Source organism: Xenopus tropicalis, chromosome 2, assembly GCF_000004195.4.
Source record: "Xenopus tropicalis strain Nigerian chromosome 2, UCB_Xtro_10.0, whole genome shotgun sequence".
NCBI classification, from domain to species: Eukaryota; Metazoa; Chordata; class Amphibia; order Anura; family Pipidae; genus Xenopus; species Xenopus tropicalis.
The window spans coordinates 138,584,436-138,596,467 of NC_030678.2; the positions used below are offsets into that span (position 1 = coordinate 138,584,436).

General features: G+C 39.3%; 1 protein-coding gene across 4 annotated transcripts in view; it reads right to left on the reverse strand.

Moving 5' to 3' along the window:
- gls2 (glutaminase 2) overlaps positions 1-11,186 on the reverse strand; it is a 29,036-nt gene extending 17,850 nt beyond the window's left edge. For 2 of the 4 annotated variants that reach the window (XM_004911892.4, XM_002934509.5), the window contains exons 1-4: positions 10,505-11,184; positions 6,884-6,980; positions 4,353-4,474; positions 308-437 (exon numbers count right to left, since the gene is read on the reverse strand). In XM_004911892.4, the coding sequence (XP_004911949.1) occupies positions 308-437; positions 4,353-4,474; positions 6,884-6,980; positions 10,505-10,659 (504 nt within the window). In that variant the 5' untranslated portion in view covers positions 10,660-11,184. The other 2 variants (XM_012957818.3, XM_012957819.3) reach the window with 2 other exon arrangements.
- Between the last annotated feature and the right edge of the window lie 846 nt (positions 11,187-12,032).

Sequence of the window (12,032 nt, forward strand, 5' to 3'; positions counted from 1 at the left end):
ATTTTAGCCCACCAGTTGATGGGACAAAATGGGCTTATCTGATGATTTGGCCCCCATGCCAACTATTAGATCACATGAAGGGGTCTGTTTAAAAAGCAACTACAATGGTGCCCGATTAAAATCTTTTGTCCCACCTGATTGACGAGACGTCCGATATCCAAAGCTTTTGCAATTTTGGAAACTGCATCTATGTGGAGTTTGTTTATTCTTTTCATGTTCCTTTTGGATTCTCTTCCACCGTATAATAATGGTAGGTTAACAAGACAAGGTTTGTACACTGTATTAGAACGATAGGCCAAATCCTCACCTCTCCCTTGTCTAAGGCACTGGCATTTTCATACAGGCGGTTCACATGCAATGTGAACTGTTCAAAGTCAGGAATTGCCAACTTTTTGCAAACAATCTGGGTCAGGAACACAATGTTACTCTGAACACATCTGAAATGGAGTGACAGATATTGTTACACATACATACACCAAAGCACAGACTAGCACATGTATATGTCAAGTGAGACAAAATCTGAAAAGACTGCAAAGAAAAAAGCCACCATAAAATAAGGGAGGCCAAATTAAACCCCACAGCTTAAAGTCATAGCTGCTAAGTTGCTAAGCTAACTAATTTAGTTGCCTTTTATGAGGAGGTGAGTAGGAACCTTGATGCTGGAATGGCAGTTGATGTCATCTACTTGGACTTTGCTAAAGCGTTTGATACAGTACCTCACAGAAGGTTAATGATCAAATTAAGGAATATTGGCCTAGAACATAATATTTGTAATTGGATAGAGAACTGGCTGAAGGATAGAGTACAAAGAGTGGTTGTAAATGGAACATTTTCTAATTGGACCAGTGTGGTTAGTGGAGTACCGCAGGGGTCAGTCCTTGGTCCTTTGCTTTTTAACTTGTTTATTAATGACCTGGAGGTGGGCATAGACAGTATTGTTTCTATTTTTGCTGATGATACTAAATTGTGCAAAACTATAAGTTCCATGCAGGATGCTGCCGCTTTGCAGAGCGATTTGACAAAATTAGATAACTGGGCAGCAAACTGGAAAATGAGGTTCAATGTTGATAAGTGCAAAGTTATGCACTTTGGTAGAAATAATATAAACGCGAACTATCTACTGAATGGTAGTGTGTTGGGGGCATCCTTAATGGAGAAGGATCTAGGGGTTTTTGTTGATAACAAGTTGTCTAATTCCAGGCAGTGTCATTCTGTGGCTACTAAAGCAAATAAAGTGCTGTCTTGTATAAAAAAGGGCATTGACTCAAGGGATGAGAACATAATTTTGCCCCTTTATAGGTCCCTGGTAAGGCCTCACCTTGAGTATGCAGTGCAGTTTTGGGCTCCAGTCCTTAAGAAGGATATTAATGAGCTGGAGAGAGTGCAGAGACGTGCAACTAAACTGGTTAAGGGGATGGAAGATTTAAACTATGAGGTTAGACTGTCGAGGTTGGGGTTGTTTTCTCTGGATTTTTACATATAAATAGATCACAGAGTATTTACAAGGTCCTTACATATATATATATTGGGCAATGTGAATGTCAGCTGGATGCATGTGGCAGAATATATATATATATATATATACAGTATATATCACAAGTTGCCACATGTTATATATACTGCATTAACTTTTCACAAATGATATACATTGTTTGTGGGTTTTTGTGCCTTTTTTAACGTATATGAGCCTTTTTAAAGCGACTGTGCCTTTTTTGATGTGAATTTTTTACTGCAAAATTTTGCAGAAGTTTTGCAAAACAAATTGCCAGTGGCAAGATGAGGAATTTTGATGCATATCCATGCCTGCCGAAAAAATTTGCTCATCTCTAGTTTTAAGTAACTCACAAGCAACCATAAAGTATAATAATGCGAGGTGCTGGCTGAGCTAGAGCTCAAGCAAGTAGCTATCCTGGTTTATGCTTACTGTATTGTGCAACTTTCTGTGCACTGCCTCTCAGAGGATTGTAAAACTCCCTTGGTGCTAAATAGCCTCCCTTGGTGCTATATTAGTCTTAAGTTTAGCCTCTAGAAATTAAATGGCATCTAGAAATTAAGGAGTTTGCTCTTGTGGCATGGTAGGATTAGGTTATGATTAGTTGCTCAGGGTGCTGCAAAGGACTCCTCTAAGGAGAGCAAGAAAACTCAGTGGTTCCTGTTGTGTTTTAGTAGCATTTCTGTATAATGTCCAGTCAGCCCATATTTAGTACTTTTCTAATAAGTTGTAGTTATGAGTGACCATGTTTTCCATTGTGGCTCTGTTGTGCATTTGTTGAATAATTAGTTGTAAAGCGGAGTTATTGCCTTCCACTTTCTTGCTATTGTTGTTAGAGTAGTATTGAAGAGATGGAATAGCAGGTACTGGATTACTTTAGTGATGCAGGCATTAGTAACGCTGGCTCAGCTTTCACTGAAATAGACGATTAAAAGTTTTCATTAATGATTGTAAACACTTATTGCTACAGCTGTTGTCAGAGCTGTCAACCAACCCATGTCAGGGGGGAGATAATGATGCATGTTTTTATAGCTCTGAATTCCTCTTCACACTAAATGATAACATGAAGTAAGGACTGGAGTGGATCATAATCTCCCTCATGACAGGGAGTCGATTGACAGCCCTGTGTTGTATTGTTGGGCACAGCCACTACCTGAGTAAGACTGTTCCTTGGTGGATTTGTTTTTATAACACAGAGGAGGGTTGAAGTTGAAGAAATGCTGTTTTCACTGGTATGAGATGCAAACGGTATAATAACTTTTTATATCATTCCACGTGCTTAGTACATTTAGTTGCTCAATCAAACCACCTTGCAACACTTCCATTAATTGGACACATACCTTAAGTCAGTGTATTAAAAAGGCATTTGTAACTATATATATATATATTAAAATATATAGACAATTCCAGTTAAATAATTTCAAAACAACTACAGAGCACCAAAACTTTCACCATGTCCCAGAGTATTATAATCATATATATATTGCCATACCATGCCATTTATTCATACCATCCACTGAGTTTACATATACATATTATATAGTTTAACTGCTGTATTCTGTATAAAATCAGCTTGTGTCTAGCAGGTTCACGTAGTGAGATCAGTTTGATGATGTTATACAAAGATACACAGAGGAGTAATCTGCTCTTATGCCATCCTTAGTGTCCGAACACTCATACCAGTTCAAACATATAGCAACATGGTCACCCCCCTATCAAACAGTATACTGATAAATCACACAAAATATGGTGATACTTGCCTGCTATATAGTATACACTACTCAGTTAGTTCACCAAGTTGCAGTGTGCTGCCATTCCAAACACAGATTTGTTGTAGTGGAGTGGTACTGAAAATAAATGTAGTTACCTCTACTACCACGCCACCTACTATTGTTTATCTGTAATTTTAACTTGAAGTTCCTTCTCTCCTTTTATCATATATAGTTAAGACCACTCTGTAGTAGTCTAAGGGACACTCTGCTCACTCCTTCTTATATAGCATAAATGCCCTATTAATGTTGTTGGACATAGTGTTTTAATATTTTGTAAAGATGAAGAATAGACATGTAAACTAAATATAGACACATTTCTTTCCTTGTAATTTGTGATTTGTAATCTCTCCAGTTCAGCAAAAGTTCTCTATTTGTTGAGAGGGTATAGATCAGTAATTGTGTTGATTTTAATCCTTTAGTGATCCTTCTCTGTATTGAACTATCTGCTACCTTCTATCTGTAATAGGAGTTTGTAGGAAAGGCAATATGTTTTTGGAGCAATTCTATGATTTTTCCCTGCCCAAATGAATTAGTTTATTTGTGCTTGAGGGGCAAGAAGGGCATGTACAATTCTAAAGAGGTATACTATCTTGGAAGGACATTCATCATAATTGATGTTATATTCCTCAACTAAGAATTACTTTTGGAATGCCATTTATTTAGTCTGTGTCAATACTCTTCTTAAATTTAAATATTAACTCAGGGTACCGTGGTAGTTTTATTTCCAAGTAAATGAAACATTTTTCTCACCATTCACCCCATTGTTAGAATTGATTTTCTACTCTGATATTTGTTGTTGAGTTCCTGCAGCCCACTTTTCTGCTATCCTATAGCTTTTCCCTGAGCCCAGAAATTATTAGTCTAAGTAACATCTGTTTTAAAGAACTATTGGTCTTTATAGGACAAGGAAAGTGAAAATTACTGTGGGTTTTAAAACAGTAATAATGTGTGCCTGGAGGAACTCTGGTTCAATACCTACTGCTTCCACGATGTCATTTGGTTACAGTTTTGTAGGCCACACTTATTGTTGGTGATAATATAACTTTCATAATAACATTGATAAGGAATTATAGGAAATCGGTAATTACTTCTGAAACATCTCCCGATCCATCACAGCTCCAGTGGCTAACTCCTGTACAGTTTGCTGTAGCATATCCATGCAGTCCTTCAACCTAGGGTCAGAGGTGAGTATGCCATTTGCCTTTAACGACTGAAATGAAGAAATGGTAGAGTCAAAGTAAAGTATGTGGCAATGCAAGTTATGCAAAGGTACATTCTAAATTTATGGTAAGATATTATGCAATCAATTCAACTAAAAAAAGTCACAATGAAAAATCTCCCCACTGTCTTAAATGCGTTTTGCAAATTTTTCCCATGGTTTTGCACATTTTTGGTAAAGTGAAATGGGACATGTTTGCTCATCACTTTTCATCTCTCCTATCTATTCCAATCAGGGGAGACTTATATCCATGCATGGAATAGAGTTTCTAGTACTTTAGGGCTGTCTCAGCTAGGGGGTCTCAGTGGAGTAAATAAAATAATACAATTATAGAGGTGTCTTTTAAATTATATTTATAACATTATATTAGGTAAGGGGGTGATATGATGACTCATATAATTATTAAGTATGCAGATAAATTAGGCTCCCTGTGCAGGGAATCTTTCCTTTAAAAATAATGTTTTGAGTTTGCATTGTAGGTATATTTGCAATTCAAAAAAAAATTGAAAAATCCTGAAAAACATGCCTGTTCACAGCTCTTAAAGACCGAATGTCAACACCTCATCTGAGGAAATAGACTGCGTCATATATAAATCAGTCACAATGATTGTTTCAGGCATAATTATAATATAATATCTAGGGCTGCTATGTTGACACCAGTAACAGCAATAATTAACCAGTTTGTAAAGGAGGTTCATTTTTTTCTTATATTATATTAATAATCATAAAGGTTAAATCTACTTTTATATGATCCTTTTTTACTCTGTAACCCTTGTTTGTTAAATTATCGTAAGACCCCTGTTCATTATAAATTTATATAAAGCTGCATAACTGCTGGCACTATATAAATAAATAAAGATGATAATAATTATAATCATACCTTGGATACTGCATGGTAACTGTTTATAAAAAGAATTTACTAACTGAAGGGCAGGGTGCAAATGGGCACAGTACCTGTCCTTAGAAGAACTGACACAATGAATATACAGGTAACACTGCCTGCCATCCTAACCCCCTACCCGCATGACACACAAGTTAGGGAGCACCGTCCACAATTCAGCATGCCCAATGGCTGGCTGTAAGGACAGGACAGCCATGGGCCCGCCATCCAATGCTAGGAGCTGGGCACAGTCAGACCCTGGGGCCACCTATGTGCTCTGGTCGAGGGTCGAAGTTTTTTCCTAAAACGTTATTATTTTTAATTTTACCTTTTGACGTGTCTTAAAGAAAAGTTTAAAGGTAAATGTGTAATTATTTTCATGTTCTTGTGGTTTTTGTTTTGTTTTATGCTTTCTCTGAAGGCAGAGAAAGTAAACCAGACCAGGATTGGCAATCTGTGGGTTCTAAATGCCAGAGTACAGAGGCTGCTGTAAGGTGCCGTAGACAGTCCCTATTTATTGGGGTGGTGGGGAAATGTTTGGACCTCAATAGGAACTATGATTCATTGGGCTGTAATACACAAAATGGAGCTTTCTGCAATACTACATCACTGCTTACCTTCAGCAGCACTGTATTCATGGGGGTGGAGGGCAGGTGGTGGGAGAAATGTAGGCTTCCCCCTACTGCCCCCCTTACTGTCTCTTGCTTTGTGTGTCATTCTGGTGTGCAAGATAGGAAGCTCTGGCTCTGAACCATGTGTTGGAGGTACAGGGTACAGGGATTTCATGTCTAGAACTTGAGTCTGGGGTCATTGCAAACCATAGACAACAACAAGAGATCCTTTGCACTCACCCATTATCAATATATATAGGACATTAAGACATTCTGTGCATTAAGCTACCAAGAAATGCCCTCCCCTTTAAGCAAAACAGGTCACTGTTTTAAGCATAGACAGTCATTATTTATTGGGCTGGTAGGGGAATGTTTGGGCCTCTGTGTACTTGAAATGCCAGGGCATATTTTGAATCCCAGTCTGGGTCTGGCTGGCACAATTTGAAATGTAATTCCTACCTTATCTCCATTGTGTTAGGCTGGCTAACCACATACTTTCTTCATATACCATAGCTCTCCTACTCTGATATAAAGACATTACATTAAACAAGCAGGGGCATGGCCTAGTGCTGAAGGAATATAATATGAAGTTATTGGACGTATTCTAAGTAAAATGGAAAATATAGGTACAACATTAGCAGAAAAAAAAACTCCTTACGTGTCCCCTGTAAGCACATTGTGATGCCCAACCCGCGGGCAAAAAATCTATTCTACATCACACTGGGGTTTCTTGAGGTCAAAGATGACCCCCCAGGTGAAGCATTTTTCCTTTCCTTCATTTTTTAATTGCTATAAATCTGAACAAATAATAATATCTAAACAATTCTGGTATCTTTGCATATCTGGTATTACAAGGCAACATATGCACAGTGGAAACCAGGTTCATAGTGAATATAAACAATCTCTCACATTAACGAATTTGTAGACTGGAAGTTGCTCCTGTCCTTCAGAAACTGTGTAAAATAGCAGGTTACTAAGGCGTTGCAGAACTGAATTGCACGTAATTCTGAAAGGTAAGAAAAAAATAGGAAACAGTGAATTTTCTCATTAAAGCCTCTATGTGTTACTATAACATGGCAATATTAGGCAAGATACAACCAGCCAGCAGAGCAATAAACCAACACAAGGCTCAAGATCACACAAACATGAGAACTTCAAAAGGAGTGAAGGTTATGTCCGTCCATAGCCAGAATGTTCTAGATGAAAAGTTATTTATAGTTTCTCTATTTGGAGACTGATGTCCATGGTTAATAAAAAAAAGTTCTAAGCAGAGAGTCACATTATGGTGCCAGGGGGTGGTTTGGAATGCTCATAAAAACCTTCAGGAGGGGTGACTGTATCAATGTTTTACAGAGAGAGCAACTTGAGACGGCAGTGGGAAAGCAGTAAGTGTTGCAGATATTCAGATGTGACATAAGGCAGAGGTCATGTCCGATGCAGTCTATACAGTCACTATTAGACATTCAGTAATCAGCAGGTAGATATTATTGGTCTGCTGTTTGGAAAAGTACATCTGATTGGTTAATTTGGGTGAGTAGACCTGAAATAACTATGACTCCAGTATTATTTGTCCAAGCTGTATACCAGCTTTACAGGTTCATCTTCATTCTTTGCATGCATCCCTATGCTTTCAGTCAGAGACATGCAGTCCAACAGTAGAACACAGTAACCTCTTTCTATATCATAATAACTTCATTTTTATTTCAGTGTATGAAATGCTTCTTCTGCCAATAATCCTATCATCTTACTATAAACTTTTCCAAAGGAAAACATTACAATGGCCCACACCTCCCATTAACATATCTGGCTGTTTGATGTTTTCTGTGCTTTAAATAGCTAACCATTACTGATAGGTTTCTGGTTCTGAGTGTTACTGAATAGACACCTTTTTGTTATTCTGATCCAGCTCCAACTGCCAACTGCACTTGTCTTTGTGCTCTCTCAATGCTCCTGTTGCCACTGATGTCTGGTTTGAACCCAACTATGCTGACACCCAGGCCCGGACTGGCAATCTGTGGATTCTGGCAAATGCCAGAGGGGCTGCTGTAAGATGCCGTAGACAGTCACTATTTATGACACCACTCCCACCAAAAACTTTTTTAGGGCCCAGTGCACATAGCAATCAAGTGTCCACCGCTCCCCACGCTCATTCACACATGCCCTGGGGCTGGCACGCAATTTTTAAGGTTAAATAGTGGCTGGGGAGGGGATTTTTGTGCAGCAGACCCTGCAGTTACAGGGGGGCCTAGACCCTGCCTTCCTTTATAGTTATATGGCTGTTAATGCATCTGGTAGGGGCTGTTTGGGCCTCTGTGTACTTGAAATGCCAGGGCCTATTTTAAATCCCAGGCTGAGCCTGCTGACCACCTCAATTACAGATACTTGGCTACATTTGACTACTACTAGCCTGCTACTATTAAGTTTTACATGGTAGCACCCTGGTAATACCCCAGTACCTAAAGAGGGTGGAACTGATGGGCAATCTGCCAAAGAAATCCATTTCAATGTACACATTGCAATACCATTTTACTCTCCAATACTCTTTTATTCTTACCTGACCTGCATAATGGAAACCATAAATACATTCTACTGTTACCTTGTTGTCTTCTGATGTACATTATGGGTGAAGACAGTATACAATTCTCCCTGATGGATATTATGGAACCCTACCTTACTATCTACTGAAGTACTTTCCACTGATTCAAACAGTACTATACTCTCTCCTGATTTACATGTTTGAGATCAAACATTCTCTTGCAAAATGATCGTGATTCTCATGCTCGCTGTTCTTTACATACTGAAAGCCACTTTTGACTCGTTTGCAGTATTTCAGCAGCCTATTAATCTGCCTTTTTGATTCACAAAGGCTTTGTCTCGTGTTGGTACAGCTGATATTGTGTTCATTGGTTCATCGGTTCCTGTTTAGCTTTTTGGTTCCATGACCTCCAATCTGTCAATCTGTGTTCTGACCCTGGATTGTGTAACTACTTGTTCTGTGTCCTGGCCCTGGCTTGGCTAGCTATTCACTTTGGCAAAATGCCTGTCTGATTACTGTGATGTAAAAGTGTCTGGTCTAAAACTGTAGTGGTTATAGTGGTTTTAGTGGTGTTAGAATTTCTTGAAACCATGGCTAAACTTGTTTCCACGGAAGCCACAAATACATAGTCATTTATTATAAAAGGAATTGAAAAAGCATGAACAAAAAACTGTGACACAAATGAAAGCATCAAAAAACCGGAAAAATCTCTAAAACTATGAAGCAAAGAAAGATCTTCCAGTTGTAAAATCAAAATCTGCCATTGACTTCTAAATGATCTTGACAGCTTTTAGATGGCGTATTTTTGCTTTCAGATTTGTCTTAGGACTGTTTTAAAACATTAACAAAAGTAAAACAACATTGTTTTATTATTATCATTTCAAACAGAAATTCACTGAAAAAATAAGAACTGCCCCACCAACACAGGCCTACTCCCCCTGCCAACTGCAGGCGCCAGAGCATCTCCCCTCATCACGGGCGCAAGTACTAAGTGCGGTACATGGTGGTGGGGAGGGAGTTTGTGATTGCGACTGGGGTGGGGGAACACCCACGCAGCATTTCCAGCGGGCACTGGACACCCCAGTCTGACCATGAATCCTGTTTTTCAAAGCTTTTTGTATAATGGGTTTCTGAATAACTATCCCACATGTCTAACCAGGAGCCCTTTACCTTTTCTCTTTGCCAAAAAATGGCAAATGTTTAGGTTCATGATACACACACATTGGAAAACCATAATTTGCACTTAGACTTATACAGTTTGTAACTACATAAATAGTTATACTCTTAAGCTCATAATAGATTCAAATTAGTACTAAACAAGTCTTTGCTAATAACTTCAGATATTAAAACAAGTTAATCTCCAGTACTGAAATGATGTTAGCAAAGTTTCGTCTAAGCCATGTGTACACACAGCCTAAGAAACCAGAACACAGAGCCAGTGTATGCCCACAAACAACCTGCATCACCTTTGCTTTATATGGTGCCTCTGTAAAACTTATTTGTGTTGGATTTGTTTACCTGGGGCCCCAAAATAATCATATAATAAATGGAATCATATAATATATTAAGTGAATTTCAGACCTAGTACCAGTATCTATTACAGGTATGGGACCCATTATTCAGAAACCCCTTATCTAGAAAGTTCCAAATTATGGAAAGGCCATCTCCCATGGACTCCATTTTTTAAGTCAAGTTAAAAATTATTTCCTTTTCCTGTTTAATAATAAGACAGTACCTTGTACTTTATCCCAGATTTAATTATCCTTATTGGAGCCAAAACAATCCTATTGGGTTAAAACCCAATAATTTTATAGTAAATGTAAGGTATGGTATGGAGATCCAAATTACAGAAAGACCCCTTATCTGGAAAACCCCAGGTCCTGCACAGCAGGTCCCATAACTGCCACTACCTGTCACAAGTGTTTTGCCCAGTATGATATTCATCATCAATAAAACATGGAAGTGAAAATACAGTAAGAGGCCCTATTACTTACTGCTCTGTATTGTGTGGAGCGGCTTCTCCTGGCATCCCAATGTTGTGGTCATGGCCAAGGTGCCTGGCAGGAACATGTTCCTTTCCTGATACAGAGGCAAGAAATCTTGGAAGTGTCCTCAAGTCTCCCGCCGTCAGCCTTCTGAGGAAAAGCATTGCTGCCTTGCAGGAGCTGGGCAAATGCTTAAGGGTCCAAAGGAGGAAGACACGTAGGAAAGCTGGACAAAAATCTCAGTCATGAAATACCACAGTGATGTGCAAAGAGCAGTCTGGGAAGCAGTAAAGCACAGCTGAGCTTGCAGGCTTGATGCTGAAGTAATCACAGTGGGGTAAGGAGTTGCTGCTATGAATGAAGTTAAGTGCAATTCATGGAAAAAAGTTGTAAAGGGGTCACTGAGTTTCGGCTTATACCGACTGGAAAAAAATCAACATTGGGTAGTGCCACCTGGAGAAGTGAATGTGGTTCTTAAGTGAGTGCTATCAGCAGTTAAAAGTGACTGCTTGGCACAACATTTGCAGGTAAAGTTTATTCAGCAGCAGCGGGGCTGCAATCCACAACATGCTTGCCAAAATCTTACAGCTTCCATGGCCACGTGTCATCAGTTTTAGGGAAAGTGTCAGAGCACACTAGTAAAACTTGGTCCCTGTAAGGGACTACGGCTGTTTCATTGCAGCTATTTCTAGACCAAGTGCCAAGCCTCTTACTAAATGCCTCCCAAGTATCCAATCAGAAGGGGAAGGTGGGGCTAAGCTAGCAATAACTCAAGCAGGGGCAAGTGGGTGGACATGGAATCTGTGTTCTGCTTCTGAAGCAGCACACCTCCCCCTGGGTCTGTGTCATTATATGCCTATATTGCCTCAGGCACCTGCACGCTATGTGTAAACTGAGTCATGGGGAGCAAGGCATGGGAAGCCTCTCGGGTTACCACAAGCAGCCATTGCACATGCCTCCTGGCATAGCAGGACTCGGGTCAGCAATCACAGCCAGCATTTCCTTTACATATTAATCAACAGAAGCTCTTTAACCTCAGAGTTTATTCGCTATGCCATAAATCATATGGATATGGATTTCTTGTGAATTTTCCCATGTATGATCAAGGTGCAAAATAAGTGCAAAAGTTTGTGTGGTAGTGTTACGGGATACGCAGCGAATGCATTTGCAGTTGTTAATGACCCCTTTGTAAGCAGTATCAAAGGTACTCTGTTGTAGCCGGGGGTTGGTGTGTGAGTTATTAAGTGTGTAAAAAAGCACTGTGGCTGGAAATAAATGACCTCCTATGTCACTGCCTGGATGTTTCCAGCAAAATTTGTGTTCTCTCTCCTTTCAGTAAGAAAGTAAAAGTAAAATGTACTACCGTGCCAGAGGGGGGCTGTATCGCTGATGTAGAAAGCACAATTGTGCTCCCTGCATCAGCAGAGACATATTTCCTTTTTAAAAAACGGAAATTCAGCTCTTAAAGTTACCAGGAGAGGCTTTTTGCCCTTGGTAAATTGTTTAAAGTCTGATTTGTCCTTCAACGAAAATGACC